Source organism: Peromyscus leucopus, chromosome 20 (assembly GCF_004664715.2).
Source record: "Peromyscus leucopus breed LL Stock chromosome 20, UCI_PerLeu_2.1, whole genome shotgun sequence".
Classification (NCBI taxonomy): Eukaryota; Metazoa; Chordata; class Mammalia; order Rodentia; family Cricetidae; genus Peromyscus; species Peromyscus leucopus.
This window is the reverse complement of record NC_051080.1, coordinates 15,572,034-15,596,415: the sequence shown is the minus strand read 5'-3', so window position 1 is coordinate 15,596,415 and position 24,382 is coordinate 15,572,034. Positions and strand designations below refer to the sequence as shown.

The 24,382-nt window shown below is 50.3% G+C and overlaps 2 protein-coding genes across 3 annotated transcripts; one reads left to right on the top strand and one right to left on the bottom strand.

Annotated features, from left to right (window-relative positions):
• Positions 1-2,069: 2,069 nt before the first annotated feature.
• Positions 2,070-17,189, bottom strand: Alg12 (ALG12 alpha-1,6-mannosyltransferase). 2 transcript variants are annotated; one of them, XM_028878175.2, is made up of 12 exons: positions 17,007-17,189; positions 16,357-16,569; positions 16,182-16,257; positions 14,467-14,828; positions 14,261-14,393; positions 10,811-10,984; positions 9,840-10,034; positions 7,648-7,751; positions 6,701-6,924; positions 3,101-3,270; positions 2,941-3,016; positions 2,070-2,815 (listed from the first exon to the last, which is right to left on the bottom strand). In XM_028878175.2, exons 4-12 carry the CDS (start codon positions 14,803-14,805, stop codon positions 2,584-2,586), a joined length of 1,647 nt encoding a protein of 548 aa, XP_028734008.1. In that variant the 5' UTR covers positions 14,806-14,828; positions 16,182-16,257; positions 16,357-16,569; positions 17,007-17,189; the 3' UTR covers positions 2,070-2,583. The 2 variants fall into 2 exon arrangements, with proteins under 2 accessions (XP_028734008.1, XP_028734009.1); XM_028878176.2 differs by lacking the exon at positions 16,357-16,569.
• A 228-nt stretch (positions 17,190-17,417) lies between these two features.
• Positions 17,418-24,378, top strand: Creld2 (cysteine rich with EGF like domains 2). Its single transcript, XM_028878177.2, has 10 exons — positions 17,418-17,644; positions 17,737-17,819; positions 18,307-18,417; positions 18,911-19,002; positions 19,792-19,968; positions 20,883-20,978; positions 21,479-21,562; positions 22,336-22,431; positions 22,927-23,067; positions 24,079-24,378. Exons 1-10 carry the CDS (start codon positions 17,516-17,518, stop codon positions 24,129-24,131), a joined length of 1,062 nt encoding a protein of 353 aa, XP_028734010.1. The 5' UTR covers positions 17,418-17,515; the 3' UTR covers positions 24,132-24,378.
• The last annotated feature ends 4 nt before the right edge of the window (positions 24,379-24,382 follow it).

Genomic DNA, 24,382 nt, shown 5'->3' with positions numbered 1-24,382 from the left:
GTCACACTACACAACTAACCTCATCCAATTTACTGGGAGGGAAACCCCCAGGATGGTGGCTGCCTCTGCTCAGGCAAGAAGCAGTGGAGAACTGAGCAGAAGACAGAGTTTATATAGTGGGTTTTTTTTTGGGGGGGGGCATTCCAAGGTGGGGATCAGTGGAATTTCAAGTCCTGAGCTTGGGCTTTTTACTCTGTGGGGTAGGAACTGGGTCCCATTAGGGCAGTTAGTGTATTTTGTGGGTGGAACCTGGGGGTTGGAGGTCCTCAGGGGAGGGGCCTGGCCACTCACGTGCCTTGAAGGGCTTACACTTACCCTGAGTCACTGAGTTACAGAAGACCCAGAGGACAAGCCTATCTGGTGGAATACCATGCATGGATGGATGATCCAGGTACTGCTACATGCAAAAGCCATCTACAGAAAGAAAGAGAAATAAAATGTGTGCATCTCTGCCTGTCTTTACAAAGATAAACATAAACAATGACATTAATGACCAAGAAGAGGGGTGGAGGTGTGTTGGAATGCAGTCTAAGAATGAGTCATATAAGGAGAATTCTGATTGCTTGTGAGAAAACTCCAAGAAAACGAGCATCTTATGACCTCAGTTTCTTCAAAAACATGGACTTATTCTTGGAATGTGCTTTTGTGCACCTCCCAAGTGTAGCAGCTAGGAGTGACTTTATTCATTACAACTGGCTATTATTTGTTTATACTCCTCTATGGGAAAATATGTTTTTGTCATGTGCGCTTATCCTTATGATTGTAAACTTTACTCGTGTGACTCTTCTTAACTCTCAGGGTAGAAAGTGTCTGATGCTCTGAATAAAGTTGGCTGCTGCATGAGACGTTAGTCTGCCTTTTCCAGGCTCCACCACCCCAGGCTCCTCCGCCTGTAGAGCGTCAACAGAGGTGAGGAAGAAACCTCCCCGCACTTGCCTCTAGTAGTGGCTCAATCCCTAGAAGCATAGTCATGCTATGCAAACTGAAAATGGTGGGAAGGTGGCAAAAGTTTCTAAGATAAAGGCTTGCATGCACACAAACACATATTATCTTCATTTCAAGTGGAAAACAACTATCCTGAGGCAGGGCAAGGGCCAGCCCAAGAAACTTATCAACAGGGTTTACACACGTAGTCATGGGCAGGGGAGTGAACTGCAGATGGATCTTGACCTCCCTCTGGCAAGTTTGTTCTGCACAGCAATTCCAGAATTACAAGATGTGTATTTTGTTGTTGAACAAAGTACCGAATGTATGGACACTGCCAAGAGCCACAGTTTCCATTGTGGAAGGAGTTTACAGAGTTGTGGCATGGAGGATGACAGGAACTCCATGACATGGGATCAACTGTATGGGTACTGGGGCTGAGGATATAGCTCAGTGGTGCATGCTAGGCTAGCATGCATAAGGCCCTGGGTTCAACCCCCAGTTCTACCAAACAGGTAGTATAGATATGGCTCATGACTGTCCATACATGTTCATGTGTGCACATGCAGGCATGCTTGTATGTCCTGATCTGTCTACAGGAAGTGCCTAAGAGCAGACACCCAAAAAGCAACAAGGATACTCAGCTCCAGATCTCAGCCTAAAACCATTCTCCACCAAAAGGAGCCAGGGCACTTGAAACATGACTAATCCCACAGCCCAGGAGGACACGCACCACGTGACAGGGCTCCCATTGGACACATCTCACACCATAGAAACATCAGAATTAGGAATGATTTACAGAACATTGACGTTAAGTAGTAATCCCCCAACACACACACACACACACACACACACACACACACACACACACACACACACACACACAGGCATAAGTATTTATAGCTGTGGAGTATCCTGTGCAGATATGTGCTTTGCAGGCTATGTATGTGATATCTGCATGTGCATACACATGAGCATGTGTGGTGTGGGCCTTCATACTGGATACATGATGTACACACATATGTTATTTGTATGATCAGTCATATTTCATAAATGAATGTTCAGTACAGTGTGACAGAGCCAGTGGTCCCTACTGTGAAACCAGGGCAGAGACTGTCTCTGGAGGTAACCACATAACAAGACAATATAAGAAAACATAATTTTTATTTCTGTTCTTTTATAAACATGTTTATGTCCTAAGAATAAACAGCTGCAATAATGGGTGGTGGTGGAGCTCCCTGTCCTGAAGCTCTGGGTTTGTATTGTGGTCTCCTGAGGCCATGGGCACCAAGTGTGGTTCAGGGCAGGAAATACACACCAAGGGTCACTGCAGAGCTGGGGTGGCAGGGTGTTCTTGCCTGGCTCGCTGTCCCCTCTTGGTTATGACTGGTTCCCAGTTTGAATATAAACGATCCTGTGGGCCACCTAACCATGGCAGACAGGTCTGAGCAGGCCACTGTCACACTTGGTGGTGTGTCCCGGGCTCCAGAGTCTCTCCACCCTATGCCCCAGGTGTGGCTATGGCTGGGCCCAGCCTGCTGCAGGCCGACACCAGAGGCATGCTGGGAGTCCTTGGTCCTTTGCTTTGCTTTCCTGAACTGTCTTCACTGAGTTAGAAGGGTGACCACACTGCGATGCTCCTGGTGAACTCCCACCCTCTCAGGCCGGCCTAAGCAGCCGCTCCAGAAGCACCAGTTTTGTCTGCAGGTTGACATCCAAGGGTGGCAGTTTGGTCAGAGTCAGACTCACACCCGTAGTGCCCTCAATACTGGCCAGGACACGGTGTGTGTCGCTGTAGAGGGCCAGGTGCCTGGGTGCTGCCTCCATGAGGATGTGCGTGTAGTCCAGCATGCCCGCTGCTCCAGGCTGGACATCTTCCCTCTTGTCATACCTGGGAGAGAAAAGCCAACTGTCTCACACCGTCTCTCCCTACCACCTAGGTGCCACTGAAGTGACTAATAGGTGGCCTCTGTGAGAAGCAACTCCACCTGTAGCTGTAATACTACAGAAACAAACCTCCAGTCATCGTTGACCTGTAGAAACCGTGACACTCCTGTCTGGGCAGCAGCCACATCAATGTGCAGAAGAACATCTAGGAAAAGCAAACCTCGGTTAGAAGCCAACATGGTAGCTCTCTCAGGGCCAGCCTGGTCCCCGGGGAGCACCCTGTACCAACCTGTCTGGGGTGGCACCAGCTCATGTAGCCGCTGCATTGCGACACCACCAGGATAGTTGAAATGGGATACGTAGAGGGATGTGGCCGTATATGCCACATTTACCAGGATGTGTCCTATCACAAGCAGAGTTCCCATCTTGTACAGCCAAGGCTTTTTATAGTTATTCAGGCTGTAAAAAGAATGACATTCAACGAAATGCCTATGGTGGCAAGAACACCAGCATATCCAGTCACATCTAGGAAAAGTGGTCCTAGAATATCAGCCCACTCCAACTTCACCAAGTCATTACAAGCAGGGAAGTTAATCAAAGATGTATCTGGACAATCAGCCAAACATCAAAAGGGCTTTGAAACCGCTCTTAATAAAAGCACCAACTCACCGGGCGGTGGCGGCACATGCCTTTAATCCCAGCACTTGAGAGGCAGAGCAAGTGGCCAGCCTGGTCTACAGACTGAGTTCCAGGAAAGGTGCAAAACTACACAGAGAAACTCTGTCTCCAAAAACCAAAAAAAAAAAAAAAAAAAAGGACCAACTCCTTATCTGGATCCACATGGTAACTAAACACAGACAAAAGCCTGGCATTGCTGGCCTCTTTCTGCATGTCTCCTGTCTTGAGACTCTGGGTCCCTCACCTGTTTAATTCTGACTATAGATAAGCCACATCCTCAAGGAGTCTTGTCTACAAGCTGATGACAGCCAATCAATTTCATGTTCCTTCATGGTTGAAGGCACAAAGTGAAGATACAAACTGAGGTATCTTACTGTCAGCTTTGACAATGTCCTGTCCCAAACCCACAGAAGGCACCTTAAAGTTGTCCTAAACCCCACAGACACATCACCTCATGATCATCTCTTCTAAATGTCATATGGGGACAGACAGATTGCTGGGACTCCCGAGCTTAGGCTAAACTTGCCTTAAAAACCTCAAGTAACCAAAGTGACTAAAATACAATCTGAAGAACTTTGTGGTTGCCCGCAGTGGCATAGGCCTGGAATCCCAGCATTGGGAGGCTGAAGAATAAATGATGGCAAATTTGAAGCCAGCCTGGGTTACATAGCAAGATTATCTCAAAACAAAAAGGGTCGGTGACATGGCTTAGTGGGTAAAGGCACTCGCCCTGTAAGCCTGGTAACCTGAGTACAAACTCACATAAAGGTGTAGAGAGAATTGGCTCCACCAATTGGTCTTCTGACCTCCACAATCATGCCACAGCATGTGCACCCCCCCCATAATGCACACACATAATAATAAGTATATAAATGAAAACTTCAGATTTCCACTCAAGAGCCAATTCAAGTTTATACTAGGTTTTTAAAAAGCCTTTTCAAAAGACTCCTCAGTTTCTGCTTAGGGCAGAAGTCTAGCTCACTGCTTGCTTCTGTTGTGTCTAAACAAAGCACACGGAGCAAATCAAGGTTTCCAAAATGCCAGCCTGAGGACTGGCAGGCAGACTTCAACAAGGAGCCCTGTACTGAGGATCTTTCAGCATGCTCAGAATCTCCAGGCCAGAACAGCCCAACCCTGAACCAGGTCCTGGGATTGGCTCACCCTCCCTTCCTTTCCCAAGACTGTCTTTGGTTGGAGAGAGGGGCTGGCATTTTCTGTGGGGGCATGAGTGTGATATATGTGTGTACCTTTGTGCGCAAATGCACGCACTCGGGTGTGCATATGCAGAAGCCAGAGAGCATCAGGTATCCTCCTCTATCACTCTCCATCTTATTCCTTTGAGATAGTGCCTCTCATTGAACATGGAATCTGCCATTTTTTTCTGTCCCCCTTCATGGCTACCACAGTGCTGGCGTTACAGGTTAACATGTTAACATTGGTGCTGGGGTCCCAAACGCAGATCCTCATACTTGTATAGCAAGCATTCTTACCTATGGTCCATCCCCCTTGGTTGGCTTCCTGAACGCTGTGATTACAGGTGTGTACTACCAAACCCAGCTCCAAGATGTCGTTATCTTTGGTCTTCTTGGTCAGTTTCTGGGAACAGCTTTACATGCATTCTCTAAGTCATCCTGTTGAAGTCAGTTTGCTCCTACACTGATCTAGATTTTTTTTTTTTTTTTTTGAGACAGGGTTTCTCTGTGTAGCTTTGCAACTTTCCTGGAACTCGCTTTGGAGACCAGGCTGGCCTCGAACTCACAGAGATCCGCCTGCCTCTGCCTCCCGAGTGCTGGGATTAAAGGCGTGTGCCACCACCGCCCGGCTCTGATCTAGATTCTTTTACATTTATTTATTTATAAAGGGTCTCATGTAATCTGGGCGGATCTTGAAATGGCTATATAGCCAAAGATGACCTTGAACCTCCACCTCCTGAACGGTTACAGGCACGTACAAGTGCACCTAATTGCTGTGGTGCTGAGACAGAATCAAGAGCGTTGTGCATGCTGGGCAGGTACTCTACAAACTGAGCTCTATCCCAGCCCTTTTCTGATTTTCATTTTTAAAAAAGACCCATTCTATAGTACAGGAGGATCTGAAATTCACTGTGTAGCTTGGGATGGCTGAAGTTGGTGTTCTCAAGTACTGGGATTACAGGTGAGTCACTACACCTGCCCTGCCTAGATCGCTGTGGGCAATGAGTGCTCTGCCCACCTTCCCTGAGGTTTGCCTTTAAGACCCGATTGGGTCTATAAGATCATAGCTTGAACCTAGTTCCTAAGCTGCAGCTTAGGTCACCCCAAATAAACTCTGGGCTGTCGTCTGTTCTGTCTCAGCTGATGGGACATGGCCCTGCCTTAGTTTTCACTGTCAGTCAGCTGAGACTGGCCTTCAACAATGGCAGTTAGCAGCTGTGACAGAGACCTTCGGCCCACAGACAGGAGAATGTTGGTTCTCTGGTCCTTTAAGAAATAGTCTACAGTCTACCAACCACATTTTTGAACTGTTGGCCTCAAACAAAGATTTTCAGCACAATTTCACCCACTCTATCCCAACTAAGGGACCTGGGTAAACTATGACAGGATTTCTAAAAAGTAGTGCATGCCTATAAAAAAAAAAAAAGAAAGAAAAGAAAAGAAAAGGTCGGGCAGAGGTGGCGCACGCCTTTTATCCCAGCATTTGGGAGGCAGGCAGATCTGTGAGTTCGAGGCTAGCATCATCTACAAAGCAAGTTCCAGGACAGCCATGGCTATTACACAAAGAAATCCTGTCTCGAAAAACAAAAAACAGAACAAAAAGAGGAGCTGTCCTCCACAAACCTGCTCTTGCACACTAATTAACACCCAGCTTCACCTGTGACTCAAGCCAGGGTCTGCACCTTTCATGGAACTCTGAGCTGAACCAAGGCAGAAAGCACACAAAAGAAAAGCAGCAAGAGGCACACTGTGATTTGAGTGAGAAACCAGCAAACTCAGTCATTTTTTTTGATATTTTGAGACAAAGTCTCACTATATAGAGCACACAAGCCTTGAACTCACAGAGAGCCTCCTGCTTCTGTCTCCCAAATGCTGGGATCAAAGGTATATGCTACCACACCCAGCACAGAAAACCTATTTCTAATGGAGCTTTAAAAATATCTACCAGCTGGGTAATCCCCCAGAAAATATAGTAAAAATGAAAGAGCAGACAAGTATCCCGAGGATGAAACCCTCACACATAGGTGCAGCCTCTGGCAGCCATGATGTTGAGCGCAGGGAAGGTATAGATGATGAACCGCAGTTCCTTATGCGGCAGGAGCGAATACAAAGCCACGAATCCCAGGCTTGGCAGGGCCAGTGCATGGGTCCTCCTGTCCACTGCACCCAGGGGGATGAAGAGAAGGCTGCAGCCCAGGCCTCGGGGCAGGGCAGAGTAGAAATACCAGAGGAGCGGGGAGGTCTTGAGGTCAGGTTAAGGAGGCACGACATTGTTAGAGGTTGAGTCACCGTCCACTGAATGGAGCTAGGACGGTAACAGCATCAGGGCTGAAATGACCCCAAAGACAGTTATGCCAAAAGACACAACAGAGACCTGCTGAGGAGTTATGGGGGTGAAGGATCCTGGGCACAGCATATTCAGCTACAGTACAGCCCCAGAGGACTATGTTCCTTTATCCTTCACAGTATCAATAGTTGAGGATGGCATGTCGTCAAGTCATAGCTATGCTGTCCTTTCTGACCAAGAGCCCATCGGAAGTACTCAGTGATAAATGTTTTTAAAGGCAGACTACTCTGTGAACCACGGGTACAACTAGGTGATGCTAGCCAGGCAGTGGTGGCGCACGCTTTTAATCCCAGCACTAGGGAGGCAGAGGCAGATGGATCTCTGTGAGTTTGAAGCCAGCCTGGTCTACAGAGTGAGTTCCAGAACAGGCTCCAAAGCTACACAGAGAAACCCTGTCTCGAAGAAAAAAAAAAAAAAAAAAAAGAGTAGGCAATGCTGAGGGAGATATTGACACAGGATAGGTAGGAGACAGCATGGGTCTCAGTGCCACCCAGGGCCAGTGAGTCCCAGGTGTGACCTTAGCCACCCTACCTGTGCCGGACCAGTTGCCTGACAGGGAGACAGGAGATAGAGGCCAGGGTCCTGGGGCTGACTAGCCTTGCACTTCTGAAAGGATACGCCCCAGTTGGAACTTTTGTTCAGGACAGTGTTGTACCAAAGCACCTCTCCTTCTGGCCATACAAGGTATCTCCAGAAATAGGAGTCCACAGCAACCGTCAGTCCTAATAACAGAACAAAAGTGTCCTCAGTAAGGAACATAGGCAACTATAAAATTCAAGCCTCAACCCACACACATGTGCACTGTGCTTAACTGCCCCCATAAAGTGGCTGCTTGGCCACAGAAACTACCAGAAGCTTTCCATAAAAGGAGCTGGTGGTGTGTGACACCATTTCCCATCAAGTATTATCCCCAGCACAGAACACACTGCCCCCCTCCTGCCTGGCCAAGAAGCTTGAAGGACAGTGGGTGGATGCAGGCTTCCAGGTAGAAGCCACCACTAGAGAAAGAACTGGGATGTTCTACTGATGCCAATGTTCAGATCATCTTATTCCACCTTAAAATAAATTGGGGCTGGAGAGAGATGATTCAGTAGTTAACAGTGCATACTGCTCTTTCAGAGGACCCAAGTTCAGTTCCCAGAACCCATAAAGGAAGGCTCACAACTGCCTGTTACTCCAGTTCCAGGAAATACAACATCGTCTTCTGGATTCTATGGGTGCCTACAATCACACACAACATATTACCACAATGGGATACTTGTATAAATACATAATTAAAAATAAAATAAAGATTTTTTAAAAAATCTTTTCGTCTTTTGGGGGCCAGTGGTAAAGGCACTTGCTGCCAAGCCTGACGATCTGAGTTCAATCCCTGAGGTCTACATGGTGGAAGGAGAGAACTGACTTTCACAAGTTGTGCTCTGACCTCCAGATATGCATTGTAGCACTGTAGTGTGCACAGGCTCATGTGTGGCCATGCACGCGCGCGCGCGCGCGCGCGCACACACACACACACACACACACACACACACAAGTGTAATAAAACAACAACAACAAAACAAATCTCAAGAGTTGAGACAACCACTTAGTAAAGAGCTGCCCTATGCAAGCTTGAAGGCCTGAGTTCCATCCCACAGCCCACATAAAAAGCTAAGAACAGGTTGGGTGTAGTGGTGCATGCTTTTAATCCCAGGACTCAGGAGGCAGGTGGATCTCTATGAACTCAAGGCCAACCTTGTCCTTTTTTTTTTGTTTTGTTTTTTTTGTTTTTTCAAGACAGGGTTTCTCTGTGTAGTTTTGGTGCCTGTTCTGGATCTCATTCGTAGACCAGGCTGGCCTCAAAAACACAGAGATCCGCCTGGCTCTGCCTCCTGAGTGCTGGGATTAAAGGTGTACGCCACCACCACCCGGCTCAAGGTCAACCTTGTCTACAAAGTAAGTTCTAGGACAGCCAGGGCTATGTAGAGAGACCCTGTCTCATATATATATGAGGTATGAGGCTGGAGAGATGCCTTAGCATACCCACATGGTAGCTAACAACTGTCCATAACTCTAGTTCCTGGGGGTTTGATACCCTCTATGGCTTCCATGGGCACCAGGCGCACATGCAGTACACAGACATGCAGGCAGGCAAAGTACCCATACACATGGAATAGGAATAAATATTTCTCAAAAAATCTAGAAAAACAAAATCAAACCAAGGTAGCTAACTCAGTGAGGAACAACACTGAGGTTGACCTTTGGATGCTATACACACACACACACACACACACACAAAGTTTCAAACGGGCACACTTGTAATTTCAGCACTATGAAGGCTAACACAGGAGGAGCTTGAATTTGAGGCCAGCCTGGGCTACACAGTGAGCATGGTGGTTTGAAAGAGAATGGCCCCTATAGGCTAAGAAATTTGAATGTTTGGCTCCTAGTTGGAAGAGGTTTAAGAATGATTGGATGAATGAATGAATGGAGGAGGTGTGTCTCTGGAGCTGGGCTTTAAGGTTTCAAATGAGCCTACACCAGGCCCAGTCTCAATCTCTGTTTCTGCCTGCTGCCTGTAGATCAGGATGTGAGCTCTGAGCTACTGCTCCAGCACCATGCCTGCCTGCTGCCAAGCTTCCTGCCATGACGGCCATGGACTAACCTTCTGAAACTGTAAGTCAGCCCCACAATGAAAAGCTTTCTTTTAAAGCAGCTTTGGTCACAGTGTCTCTTCACAACAACAGAACAGTAACTAAGACAGTAGGACTCTGTCTCAAAACACCTAAACCAAAACCGAAATACACAGACAAACCGAGACGCTGACTTACCCAGACAGAGAATCCCTGCTGGGATGGCGTGCTGGAACAACCTGGCTACAGACAATCTTCTTTGGTACAAGGTCAGCAGCAGCATAAGGCCCAGCAGCATGCACAGCTCAGCCCTGAAGCCAATAATGGCGAAGGCTGAGAGCCAGATAAAGAGGGCCCACCTATGCTGCAGCCAGGCTGTGAGGGCCGGCAGAACTGAAAAACACAGAACACACACAAGGGGACTCACTCTCTTTCTTTTTTTCTTTTTTCTTTTTGGTTTTTCGAGACAGGGTTTCTCTGTGTAACAATCCTGGCTGCTATGGAACTAGAGCCCAGGCTGGCCTCAATCTCAGCAATCCGCCCGCCTCTGCCTCTGGAGTGCTGGGATTAGGGGTGTGCACCATCACCAGGCTCACTTTCTTATTACAAAAGGCACATAGATAAATCCCTCTACAGGGGCTGCAGCAATGCTCAGCCACTAAAAGACTCTTGCAGCGGACCCAGGTTCCACTCCAGCACCCACATGGCAGCTCACAGCGGTCTGCAACTCCAGTTTCAGAGGACTTGATGCCCTCTTCTGGCCTCTGCAGGCACTGCATACACACGATGTGCTTAAATGCATTCAGAACACTCCTATACACAAAATAAAAATAAATCTTAAAAGAAGCTGTGACTGCTCAGTCCGGCAGTTTAAGATAGGAGGCTCTAGCTTTCAAGGCAGCCTGGACTACACAGCAGGACTATGTCCCTCCCGAAACACATCCAGACAAACTTCAAAGACGCCTACCTGCCTGTTGGGTGGCACACAGGTACTCCAGGGTAGCATTTTCTACAAAGTACCAGCCTGAATACAGAGACCCCTGCTTCCATAGCAGGAGACCCTGAGCAGTTTGAGGAGCCGATGGGGTAGGTGGGGGCAGTGCTGTGGGTAGATGTGTGTGTGCTTAGCTGAAGTGAGGAGTCAGAAGGCACCTCCTGAAGCTACATACCCACAGCCAGGGCCAACACGTTGGGGAGCGTCCGTGTACAGTAGAACATGAGGTGAAACTGTGTGGCTGATATCCAGCAGAACATGGCAGCCACCGTGGGCCCAAACTGTCGTCTCACTTCCTTTTGTAATGTCCAGAGTCCAAAAATCACACCAAGTCCCAGGACTCCTCTGACTGCATCAAATGAACAACAAAATCATGCTGTGAGTGCCCCAAGAGCACACGTGGATGAAGCAGCCAGGGGCCCGTGGGGTCTCCTTTGCAGTGCTAGTCAGTGACAATGTGCAGGGGGACTACCTGGGAGTGCACATTAGGTCCCAGACGTGGCCACTAGAGACCCGGGGCCCGTGTTTGCACCGAGACTTTACACCATCCAAGTTTCTTTCTTCCTTTCAGCCCCACAGGCCTGGCTGAGTGTTTGCCAACTGCTGGGCAAAGCTGGGGAGCAGTGTTGGGAGGGCAGGGGAACCAGAGACCTCTAGACTGGGGGGGGGGGCAGTGCTGATGAAGGCCCAACTCAAAAACAACCCCGTGAAGCATCCAGATCATGATGTGGCGGCAACACCAGCTACAGGGCAGGGAGATGATGGGGAGCTATCACTGGAGCAAGTGATCTTAGGTGAGGCAGGCACCCCTGGACAGGGTCGGTCCACACAGCCTGAGTAGACAAGCCTTATTAGCCACTGGCCAGTGGGTGCCAAGGCCTAGAGTGATGGGACAAGAAACTGATGGCCATGGGAACGGCCCCAGGATGGGAACTGCAGACATTTAGAAGCTGACCCAGGCATTCAGAGCGGGCCCTGCCCAGCACCAGGCTTCTCTATTCCTGCATACTACTGGATACTGGACTCAAAGCACAGATGTCTCACTTTGGGGCCTGTGACCATGAGAGTCTAGGTCCAGATGCTGTACTGATGCTACCAGGGAGCTTGTCTGTCACTTCTGTTTACGATGCCCAGGCAAAGCTCTTTTACTTTCTTCAAGATCCCATCTGCCCTATCTGTCACCTGAATCCTAGGGCTCCTCCTGGTTCCCATCTTTCCAAACGTCTGCTGAGTCCTGGACAAGGACGGCTGATCACACAACCTCCATTCTAGGATGGCTATCATAACCCTGAGAGGAATCGTTTGGGCCTCTTGCAGGAGCTGGCATCATCAGAAATCCCATGCTGAGAACAAAATGTCACTGTGCAAAGGCAGCTGGCATACTCACCACCGATTTCCTTCGGGGCTGAGGTGTGGCCCTGGCCCATTAGAGGCATTGATCCCACCTTCCCTGCGGCTGCAGCCTGCAAGCTGCCCTGGGCAAAGGCAGGTCTCCCCACCCTAACCAGCCTTTCTGAGAAGTAGGCTGTGTTTCCCTCGGGAATTCAGCTTTTAAAGTTCTCCATGGGGGCTGGAGAATTGGCTCAGGGGTTAAGAGCAGTGTCTGCTCTTCCAGAGGACCAAGGTTCAATTCCCAGCACCCACATGACAGTTCACACCTGTCTATAACTCCAGTTTCAGGGGATCCGACACCTTCACACAGATATGCATGGCAAAACCACAAATGTATATGAAATTTAAAAAAGAAGGAAAAAAAAAAGGCTTTCCACTTCCACATAGACCAGACAAACTGAAATTTTACTATGGCCAGCTGAGTGAGACACAATAAAATGTTCTGAATTGGAAAAGTGTGATTGTTGGCTAAAAAGATGTCAGGTTATCGAACAATGTGTAGAATGTTCTTAACCTAGTATGAAAAAAAAAGTATGGGGTTGGGGATTTAGCTCAGTGGCAGAGTGTTTGCCAAGTGAGCACAAAGGCCCTGGGTTCGGTCCTTGGCTTGGTGGTGTTGGATGGGTGGGTATGAGAGATGGCTTAGTGTGGTGGTGGTGGTGGTGGTGGTGGTGGTGGTGGTGGTGGTGGTGGTGGTGGTGGTGCACGCCTTTAAACCTGGCACGCAGGAGGCAGAGACAGGCAAATTTCTATGAGTTTGAGGCCTGCTTAGTCTACAGTATGCACTCCAGGACCACATCTCAAAAACAAACAAACAAACAAACAAACAAAAAAAAAAAAACCAAGAGGTGGGGGTGCTGAAGAAATGGCTCAGCAGTTAGGAGTACTTACAGAGGACCTGAGTTCAGTTCCCACTAATCACATGGTGGCTCAGCACCATCTGTAACTCCAGTTCCAAGGGATCTGCTCCCTTCTAACTACCATGGGCACCAGACATGTACATGGTGCACATGCATACATGTGGCAAAACACTCATGCATATTAAAAAAAAAGTATGGATCCCAACTATAGAAGTGGGGTGACTGCCCATCTCCAGCACGGCAGTATGTCACCAATGGAGGACTCTCTTTAAAACAGCTAGAGAAGCCGGGTGGTGGTGGTGGTGGTGGTGGTGGTGGTGGTGGTGGTGCACGCCTTTAATCCCAGCACTCGGGAGGCAGAGCCAGGCGGATCTCTGTGAATTCGAGGCCAGCCTGGACTACCAAGTGAGTTACAGGAAAAGGCACAAAGCTACACAGAGAAACCCTGTCTCGAAAAACCAAAAAAACAAACAAACAAAAAACAAAAAACAAAAAAAAAACAGCTAGAGAAGCCAAGTGTGGTGGCACACACCTACCAAACCAGCTCTCAGAGGCAGGAGGCCATCCTGGGCTACACAGTGAGACCCTGGCTTAAAACAAGCAAATAAGCAAATAAATTAATAAAAATAAAAAGAGGAGGCCGAGTGGTGGTGGTGCACACCTTTAATCCCAGCACTCCGGAGGCAGAGGCAGGTGGATCTCTGTGAGTTTGAGGCCAGCCTGGTCCACTGAGCAAGTTCCAAGACAGGCTTCAAAGCTACACAGAGAAACCCTGTCTCAAAAAAAAATAAATAAATAAAAAATAAAATAAAATAAATTAAATAAAAATTAAAAAAAAAAACAAGTAAATAAAAAGAGGAGCCAGTGTTCCCAATACCCCAAAACAAGTATCGTAAGAAACAAACAACAAAAAGCTAAGTGCTCTGGTCTGATTGCTATATCATACACCTGTGCTAAAATACTGTCTCGTGTCCTACTAGTAAGAACAAATCTTCTGCATCACTGAAAAACTATGTGCACAGAGAAGGGCCCAGGGGCTCTGTATGCAGACCAGTGTGGTGATCTTAGACCTTGAGGTCCGCCTGCACATCCCCTGTGGAATATGCAGACTCTGCAATAGCCAAGGTTCTGTGAGTTACTACTGAGACCCTCCAGCTGAAACGGGGCCAGGGGGAATTGTCACACCTTCTTCACTAGCCCTGCATCTAAATGTACGTCATGAGGAGTTCAGTGGCGTCTAGGCTACAGCTCGGGCTCGCTTGTCCCAGGTCTGGTGACAAGGCTACAGTGAGTCCCGCCAACTCCAACCCCTACCCCGCCACACCTGGGATCATGTGATGCTGCCACAGTTCTCATCCACGTGAGGCCCTTACCTGTCAACTGAGAATAAAACTTGGATACTTCCAACAGCGAAAGGACATAAACCACAGGACTGGAGAACACTGCGATCATCAGTGGCCCAAGGAACGTCCTGGGAACGACTCCAGGAAACTCGTGGTGGTCGTACTGCAAGGAGAAGGTGTGGTCAGCACAGAGCTGGGGAAGTAGAGCAAGTCTCAGCGCCAGGCCGCAGCCTCACCTTGTCTATGTCCAGCTGGTGGTACAGTAGGTCATGTGTAGCCTGTAGGTTGAAGCTTTCCTCTACCTTGGTATAGGGACAGGCCACAAGGTGGATGGCAGCTACCGTGACCAACAGCCCCAGAAACAGCAGTGGTTGCCCGCCGGATGATTTCTTTTTCCTTTTCTTTTTTTTTTGGTTTTTCGAGACAGGGTTTCTCTGTGTAGTCTTGGCTGTCCTGGAACTCCCTCTGTGGACCAGGCTGGCCTCAAGCTGACAGAGATCCTCCTGCTTCTGCCTCCCGGGTGCTGAAATGAAAGGTGTGCCGTCCGACTTGCCTGATGATTTCTTGCCAGCCATGTGGGGCTTTAAACTTCATGTACCTTCACAGAACCGAAGACAAGAAGAATCCAACATTAACACTATCACCTTCCATTGGTAGACAGCCATTGTTGGACTAGCTAGACCACAGCCTGTAAGCTATTCTCAAAAATCCCCTATAAACAACGCATATATGTATGTGTGTATACACACATACACACACACACACACACACACACACACACACACACACACACACACACACTTATATTTCATTCTATCAGTTCTGTTCTTAGAGAACCCTGACCAACACACCTTTTTAATTTTTTGAAAATTATTTTATGTGTATGGGTGTTTTGCCTTCATATATACCTAGGCATCTGATCCCCTGGAATTGGAGTTACAGATAGTTGTGAGGCGCTATGTAGGTGCTAGGAATTGAATCTTGGTCCTCTAAAAGAATAGTCAGCATTCCTAACCACAGAGATCTCTCTCCAGCCCCAACCCTTTGAAATATAATAATTCTCATAATTCCTATTGTCTTGGTTAGGGTTTATATTGCTGTGATAAAACACCATGACCAGGAACAGCTTGGGGAGAAAAGGGTTTATTTCATCTTACAGTCCATCATTCGGGGAAATCAGAGGCAGGAACCTGGAGGCAGGAGCTGATGCAGAGGCCGTGGAGGAGTGCTGATTACTGGCTTGCTCCTCATGGCTTGCTCAGCCTGCTTTCTTATAGCACCCAGGACCACCAGCCCAGGGATGGCACAGCCCACAGTGAGTTGGGCTCTCTCACATCATCAACCAAGAAAATGCCCCAAAGGCTTTCATCACCCCTGCATGAAGGCATGTCATGAGGACTTGAGTGCAATGTAAACGAAGCACAGCTGGCATTTGCTTGTCCTAAGTTTGGCTGCAGGGCAAACAGTGGGTCTGGCCAACACCCCACCTGACTATGGTCACCTGTGTTAGACACAATAGAATGTACTGAATTGTGTGATTGTTGACTAAAAGAAAAATGTCAGGTCATGGAACACTGTTCTCAACCCAGCATAAAAACAGGGGCATGGTGATGCACGCCCTTAACTCCAGCACTTGGGAGGCTGAGACAGGAGGGCAACTTGGTAAGAGCACAAAGCCCTGGGTTCAATCCCCAGAACCACATAAAACCCAGCTGTGCTAGAAAATATGTGTATCTCCAGCACCTAGGAGGTGGAGGCAAGAGGATCAGAAGCTCAAGGTCATCCTTGGTTCCAGGCCAGCCTTCACTATGTGAGACCCAGTCTCAAAAGAGGAGGGAGGGACCCACGTCACTGAGGCAGCAGCAGTCCAACTTAGCTGTCCCAACCATCTGCTCCTCATACCTTTGAAGGAAATCCAAGCTTTAGGGTGAATATTATCCACAGAACTCACCTGATCCTCCTCCCTCCCAGCCAGGGCACTTCCTCACAGCCAGATAGGGATGCTTTCTGCCGAGGACCAACAGTAGCTATTTTCAAAGACAACAGAAGACCAGAGTGAGTTGGAATGCTCAACTAGGAGCAAAAAACAACATAAGATATTCACCAGTACAAAAAAAACCACCTACCACGGGAATGGGGGGAGCTGCTGGGCAGACAGATGGCTAATCGCCTTCCAGCAGCCAAGTTCAAAAAGGCCATACTGTTAGCAAATGTGACTGGAGAAGGAGGGCACCTCAGATTAGGTAGTACCCTTCAAAGATCCTGTTGTCCCTGTCAATTGGGATTCCAAGGCTTCCGCGGGAATTGTCGGAATCATTCGTTCAAATTGTGGCTTTAAGCTGGAAACATAAATGATCTGGTGCAAATGAGGCCTACTTGTCAACCAAAGACCAGATGAAACCGCATCATTTGTACAAACAGGTGTTCTCTAAAATCTAGATAATGCACATTACTTCTCAATCAAGTCATTTAAAAATCGTTAGGTCACTGTGTGCCCGCTGCCTGAGGCCCCCCTGCGGAAATGTCGACTACTGGGCCCCCAAATACATTGAGCCGGTCCCCAGGAGCAGAGCTCAGTTTACAGGTGACAAGGCGGCCGCCCGGTGAGGAGGGTGGGGGAAGGCTGAAAGGTCCAGGCCTCAGGTGCGATGGCCAGCCCCCCAGGGACATGCTCCGCCCCTAAGTCCGATCCCCAGGTGAGGTGTTCAGCCCCCCGGTGAGGAACTCAAAGGCCGTCACGCTCGGAAGAGCCCCAGCCTCGCCACCTCCCGAGTACCTCAATCCCCACGGCGAGCGCTGAACTCTTCAGCTCGCTCTCGCTCTCTCTCGTCCTGACCCCTCGGAGTTTAGCGGACTGCCCTCAGCAGGAAGCGGGCGGCGGAAACGCAGCCCAGAAACGAAGTCCTCGCCCAAACTTAATATGGCCACCACCGCCCAGACTGGCAACCGAGGAAGGCGCTTTTACTTCCGGCCCGGAGTAAAGATGGCCGCCGCGGGCCTCGAGTAGGGGGCGGGGCACAAGGACAGGTTAAAAGCCTGCGGTCCTGCCCCTCTCTCGCGGGATGCTGACCCGGGGCCTTTTCATTGGTCGCTGGCCGTGGCGAGCTTGAATTGGTCCACATCAGGCAGGGCGTATTCCTCCGGCCAATGGCAGCGCGCCTGTTGAGAGCTGGGCGGGGCCTCGGCGATGCGGTGAAGTAGCCCGGGGAACGGCCGGCGCGCGGGCCGGTGGGCGGAGGCCGAGACTCCACGGTTCCTCGCCGGTCGCTAGGCAGTCCGCCCGCCATGCACCTGCCCCCCGCTGCCGCATTCCGGCTGCTTCTGCTGCTGCTGCTGTCGCCGCCGGCGGCCATGACCTCCCGAAATCCTTCATTGTGCCAGAGGTGCCGGACGCTGGTGGACAAGTTTAACCAGGTGGGCGGGCGGCGGGCCCGGGGCAGCGGCGCTGGGCGGGGGCTAAGCGGGGTTCACAGCGGACCACCGAGCCGGTGCCACCTCCTCCGCAGGGGATGGCCAACACGGCCAGGAAGAATTTCGGCGGCGGCAACACGGCGTGGGAGGAGAAAACTCTTTCCAAGTACGAATTCAGGTAGGTACCCAAGACCTGCTCGGATTGGCGGCCAGGAACTGCAAATCTGCAGTCGGACCTTGGGGTTTGTGCTAACCACCGGCACACGAAAGGGGTCCTTAGATGGTGGACACTTGTCCTTGGTTATACCTGCCTCTGGCCACTCACTGACCTTACAGCCTTCCACACTCCCTACAGCCACTTCTGCGCGCGCGTCGTGTATAAACACGCACACCCACACGAAGACTTTTTGAAAACGCAAACTGGAGCCCCCAGCCCTCCTAGGGACGGAATGAGCTCTCCTTCCCATGCTGTGGTGATGGAGGCACCTGCTATCCGTGGGTCCCTTGCACATCCCAAGTTAGCTTCCCTTTCCTGACTAACCCTGCCCTTGGTTGTGGAGGGTCTCCTCTTCACTAAAGTAGTCTCTACGTGGGACATATCTAAAGTGAGCAGGCTGGTGCTTTGGTGTGCTGGTGCTTTGGGGTGCTGACAGGTTATGTTTCAGTGAGATTCGGCTCCTGGAGATCCTGGAGGGCCTGTGTGACAGCAGCGACTTTGAGTGCAACCAGCTCTTGGAACAGCAGGAGGAGCAGCTAGAGACCTGGTGGCAGACACTGTGAGTGTTCAGGACCTGCCTTCTGATTGGTAGTTTTCAGTCACTTCCCAGTAGAGAAATTACAGAAGCATTAGCAGTCTTACATCCCTGTCCCATTTTACCCACTTATTACCATCGTTTCTTACCAGAGCACAGCTCTTAGAGTCAGGAAGCTTGCAAAGAGGTCCTGTGCACACCTGACCCCTGCTTCCCCCATCGCACAGCTTTGGGGGCTTATATGGTGCCTCCTGCCCCAGATCACCTGAGGTAGATGAGATAGGTCTCATCACAGTGTATCATATTCTGTTCTGATATTGTGGATCCCTTACTATGCCTCGTTTACAAATTAAACTTCCCCACCAGTATGTTCGTAAAGGCCTGTAGTATATTTAGGGTACGAAGCTGTCCAAGGCTTCAGACATCACCTAGGGGTGTTCTTGTGTGTGCTCCACCACTGAGCCATGCCCCCAGCCCAGCATTTCATGGGATTTAATGACCATTTCTAAATCCTCAGGAAGAAGGAGTACCCTAACCTATTTGAGTGGTTCTGTGTACAGACACTGAAAGCATGCTGTCTTCCGGGCACCTATGGGCCACACTGTCAGGGTATGTTTTTTTCTTGGGAAATCCCAAGTCTGCATCTTTCCTGTTATTCCTCTCTGACTCTCTCGTGTTTAAAAGCACAGAGGGGACTTGAACTCATCATCTTTCTGTGGAGTTGGGGACCCTGCTTCTTTCCGCAGCTGAGTAGCTATCCACCCCCATTCTGGTGCTGGGAGCCTGGACCATGGGCTCCTGCATCACTGCTAACTTTAGGAAAGTTCCTCTTTTGCACTGTAGAGCTCAGAGCCTCTGGTCCTAGTGTGTTTTTAGGGCAGGGATCGTGGACTCAGGAGCTCGTGTGTACTCCAGAGACCTGTTGGTGAGGAGTTGGGGGTGGTAGGCATGCTTAGCTGGCCGTGGCCTTTCCTTCTACGAAGTGAGCTTTGAGACCAGACTCAGTCATGTAGATCAGGCTGGGTCTGGTGGCAGCAGTTTCAGTTTCAGACATGCATACGGGCTGAGATGCCTCTTGCTTGTCTCTCCCTGGCCGGGTGCTGAACACATCAGATTTCTCTCTGCCGGCACATAATGCGTTGTCCCACAGCTGGCTCCCCACAGGCGTTACAGTGTTGATCCTGCAGGCCCTGGGTAGTCAGTGTCTGTCTCTGGCCCTTTCCTTCAGCTTTCAGGCCCCCGTTTCCTCAGCAGGATTGGTGCCAGGTTTAAATTGTCAAGGATCCCAATGGCTGTTAGGCTGTGAGCATGTTGAGGTGCTGTGATTCTCCCTCCCTGTGTGAGAACAGCATGGCCACCCCTGGGGCACGCTCCAAGCAAAGATTTATGTCTCCCCAGAATGCCAGGGTGGGTCTGAGAGGCCTTGCAGCGGGAATGGCCACTGCAGTGGAGATGGCAGCAGAGAGGGTGACGGGTCCTGCCAGTGTCACGTGGGATACAAGGGGCCACTGTGTATCGACTGCATGGATGGCTACTTCAGCTTGATGAGGAACGAGACATACAGCATCTGCGCAGGTAAGCAGCAGCACCCAGATTCTGTCCAGCTTGGTTTATGGTGAGGCTGTGGGGAGCGGCCCTCTGCCGAAACTGCATAGCTGGGAACAGAGGGCCTCTTGATCCCCTAACCCCAGGTGTCCAAGGCAGTTCAGGAGGACTAGAGGTGTGGCCTTTTTGAAGCATCCGTAAACTGCACCAGAAGGAAAAGCTACTTGCCGCTTCTTGTGGGCGTGACATGGAGTTTGAGTGCATGTGTATCAGGTTCTGTCATGCCTGTGCCAAATGCCCTTGGGTTTTTTGACCTAGCACCTAGTAGTGGGCCATAATCCATATGATCACCTGGAATATTCTGATGAAAGGCTTGCTCCCAGCCTATGGCTGTTGCTTGAGGATGGACAGGTCCTTCAGTTTCCTGCCAGGTGTCCTTGGAGAGAGGAGGCAAGATACAGAGGCTAGGATGTATCCACAGTCCGTCAAACAACTTGGAGGGAGTAAGGATTTTCTGAGCCCACAAGAGATGGCTACACATGGAACCTGGACCCTTGGCGCACTGGCTCCACCAGCCCTCTTGTTTTTACCTGGTTGTCAAGGTTCCCCGGGCAGGTGCTTCCCACGGCTGAGGTCAGCTCTGCCTGTCAACTCACTGAGCAGAGCACAGGCCTCGCCAGCCTTCGGGGGCCCTGTAGTTTTGCCCACACAGGGCAGTGTCCCTGGTTGAGTTCACACACTTCATGTTTTATGAATCCATGAGGGATGCTGCATGTAGAGACATCTTGCTCAGAATTAACGGCTGCTTATTTTCTTGTTTTCATTTTTTTGTTATTTTCCCGCTGAGCTTAAATCCTCACTTCTAAAGTAAGCTTTCCTCTGTGTGGGGGAGGACGGGACGCTGTTCCCTGAAGGGCCCTCTCAATACAGCCTTTGCTTTTCAGCCTGTGATGAGTCCTGCAAGACATGCTCAGGTCCAACCAGCAAAGACTGTGTGGAGTGCGAAGTGGGCTGGTCACGTGTGGACGATGCCTGTGTGGGTGAGGAGGGTAATGGGTGGGAGGGGGAAAGGTTCCTTAGAGGGGAGGGTCCCGCTCCCCCCTCCCCCGCAGTCTGACTCCCACCTGATGATACCTTTCATCTCTGCCCCTCAGGGCTGTGGAAGGCCACTCTTAGGGCCTGCATGTAGTTTGGATTAAGCAAGTGCCCCAACCACACCTGGTAGCACCACAATACCGGGCACGCGGGCCCTGCCATGGCACTGGCTTGGTCTTCTGTAGCCCCAGGTGCCCCCCGCCGCCGCCCGCCCACCCTCCTCCCTCTGTTAGTTCTAGTTTTGGTTTCAGCCCTCAGCAGCTGCTTGGCCTCAGGCAGATTCAGAACTCAGCCCCAAGCTGGTTTCAAGCCACGAGTAGGAGAGCGCAGGAAGTGGGGGGTGGGGGCTGAGCTGATGCGGAAGCGTGGGAGCCCTTTGCAGTCGGGGGTGGTGCCTCAGCCCTGCCATCTTGGCTCTGCTCACAGCCTTGCTGTTTTGTTCCAGATGTGGATGAGTGTGCAGCAGAGACCCCTCCCTGCAGCGACGCACAGTACTGTGAGAACGTCAACGGCTCATACACGTGTGAAGGTGACCAGAGCGTGGGGACCCGTCATCCTCCATAGGGCTCCTCTGTCTTCCTTCAGCGTGTGAGACTAGGATGTCCTCTGTACGGTCCGCTTCAGCAACTGGGAAGGGGTGGCATCGGCAGTAGACGTGGTGCAGAAAAACCGCACATCTCCATCCTCCGGTGTTTCGTACATCATAGTAATCTTGGAGCATGCTGCTGTTGCAGGCTCTTTGGTTTAAGTCACATCAGTCTTTTCCCTCGTAGGGAAAACTTTTCACTGTTTTTGGTTTGTTTTTTGAGACAGGATCCCTCTATGTAGCCCTGGGTATCCTGGAGCTCACCATGTAGACCATGTTAGCCTCAAACTCAGAGATCCTCTGCCTCTGCTTCCTGAGTTCTAGGATTAAAGGTGTGCGTCACCATGCCCAGCTTAGAAAATACTTCACACTCTTTTTTGCTTTCCGAATTTGCTAGTCAAGGGTATGAGTATTTTAGGGTCTTAGGCAATTCACAGGGAGGCAGGGGCGAGGCTGCCACCCAGTGCCCGCAGGTCTAAGCTAGCAGGCTGCAGTGTCCTCTCGGTGAAATGTGACACTAGGACCATAGGGCCTGCAGTCTCCACGCGGCTGCTCTTACTGAGGTCTTGATTGGGGAAACACGCTGGCACTGGGCTTGAGGTGGCTTTGTTTCGGAGTTCCTCCATGTTGCTAGGGGGTGGTGTTCCATGGTATGCTGCTCTCGCCCTGCCTTGCTGAAGTGGAAGTTGTCTGACGTCTCCCCTCCGTGTTTCTAGAATGTGATTCTACCTGTGTGGGCTGCACCGGAAAAGGCCCAGCCAATTGTAAAGAGTGCATCTCTGGCTACAGCAAGCAGAATGGAGAGTGTACAGGTCAGTGAGCTGTCTGCTGAAGAAGATGAACTTCACAGAAGAACCGCATCACTTTCCCAGGGGCCCTCGCGGCAGGGAACCTTTCAACCTCTGGTAGACGTGGGGTCTGCCCCTGCACAGACGGTGCTGGGGACCTGGTTGCAGCCACACTTGCTGAGCCCCTGTCCCAGCATCAGCTCCCAAGGGACTTGGCTGTCTCGGCTCGAGGTCATCTCCTCGGTATTGGGCACTGCCCAGGGCACTGGGCTTCCCATCCTCACTGCTGAGATGTCTCTGCCCCACCAGTTGAGGCCTGGCCACTGAGGCCCAGGAAGCTCTCCTCTGAGCACCTCCCTGATCTCCACTTCTTTCTCTGGTGGGCATTCATGATCCCATTGATTTCATTTGTGAATGAGCGAGTTTCCTAATCGTGTGTGTGTGTGTGTGTGTGTGTGTGTGTGTGTGTGTGTGTGTGCGCGCGCAGTCATTTATTGAAATGGACTATTTTTATTTCAGATATAGATGAATGCTCACTAGCAGAAAAGGCGTGTAAGAAGAAAAATGAGAACTGCTACAATATTCCGGGGAGCTTTGTCTGCGTGTGTCCAGAAGGTTTTGAGGAGACAGAAGATGCTTGTGTACAGACAGCTGAAGGCGGTGAGTGGCAGAAGGCGAGGAGCAGCGTGGCCTGCCCTCCCCAGGGCTGGGACTAGTCAGACACTTGGGAACTGCCAAATAAGAAATGGACGAAGAGTTGTTCTGGTGATAGTGCAGAAGTCAGGTCAAACCTCTGTGCAGTGGACACCCAGGGTCGAGGAGGAGGAGGAGGAGGAGGACTTGGCAGAAGTGAAGAGGCCAGTACAGGGAGGAGTCAGTTAATGCCTTCAGACTGGGTCTACAGATGGCTGGAGAAGAGAGGAAGAGCAAAGTGTGCCGGTCCCAGTGAGGGGGAGGAAGAGCAGAATGCAGCCTCATTGAGCTACCAGCCCCTCCAGGATTCCCAGCAGAGTGAGCTTGGGTTCTGGAACTCCAGCCCAAGGTCAGATCTGTGGCTGGCTCTGAGGCTGTAAAGTGGGGTCTGTTCAGTCCTTCCAGAACCTTCTTAGTCCTTACATGGTCTCCATGTGTCCAAGCTTTCTCTTTTCATAAGGATACCACCAGTCACCCTTGACTGGGCCCATCCTGGTTTTCCTAATCATCTGCAAAAACTGTTTCTAAGCCAAGCCCCACTGATAGGTGTCAGTCTGAAAGTCAGCTCCCCTCCTTGAGAGAGAGAGTTCAGTCTGACAGACTCTCAAGAGTTGTAGGAAGTAGGAACAGGCAGTGTTTAGAGAGGCCAACAGGGACAAGAGTTTCCCAAAAGCCCATCCTGAGCAGGGCCAACCGTTGTACATCCACATGTAGGAGTACTGTGTCAGTGAAATACCAAGGATATACTAGAGGAACCTAGCAGCCATCGGACAGGATTGTCTGCTGCCACTGCCTGCCCTCTGCCTCCTATCTCTCACCCTCACTGCTCAGCCTCTAGGCTGTGAAGTGCCCGCCTGGGTACCCCAGTGGGTACTGGGACACCAGCACCTGTACATACAGCTCCCATCCCATCTAAACCCATCCTCAAGGCCCTCCAGCACTGAGTACTCATGCAGTGATCTGTGTGTTTTCTGACAGAAGTTGCAGAGGAAACCCCCACACAGCCGCCACCCTCCCGTGAGGATTTGTGACGGGCATCCTGGTTCAGAAGCCAGACTCACCCTTTAAGTTATTGAGAGGACATCCTATAGAAAATGTGGCCCATGGACATCAACCCCATTTCTCCAGGAGACTTTGGAGGGAGAAGCTGCCTACTTTGAAACAGTCGATACTCACTTGGCCCTTTAAAAAGCTGCATTTCTTGGTGGTTCTTAAACAGATTCGTATATTTTGATACTGTTCTTTATAATAAAATGGATCATTGAAGGTCACCAGGAATAAA

Bases quoted from the DNA above. Each gene is read 5' to 3' on its own strand.
- Alg12 (XM_028878175.2), bottom strand. From the start codon at position 14,805: ATGGCTGGCAAGAAATCATCAGGCAAGTCGGACGGCACACCTTTCATT. The intron at 10,035-10,810 runs GTATGTAGCTTC...TGTGTTTTTCAG, and splicing joins CGTGTTGGCCCTGGCTGTGG to TTCTGCCGGCCCTCACAGCC. The intron at 3,017-3,100 runs GTTGGTACAGGG...TGCTTTTCCTAG, and splicing joins GCTGGTGCCACCCCAGACAG to ATGTTCTTCTGCACATTGAT.
- Creld2 (XM_028878177.2), top strand. From the start codon at position 17,516: ATGCACCTGCCCCCCGCTGCCGCATTCCGGCTGCTTCTGCTGCTGCTG. The intron at 18,418-18,910 runs GTGAGTGTTCAG...CTAAATCCTCAG, and splicing joins GAGACCTGGTGGCAGACACT to GAAGAAGGAGTACCCTAACC. The intron at 19,003-19,791 runs GTATGTTTTTTT...ATGTCTCCCCAG, and splicing joins CTATGGGCCACACTGTCAGG to AATGCCAGGGTGGGTCTGAG.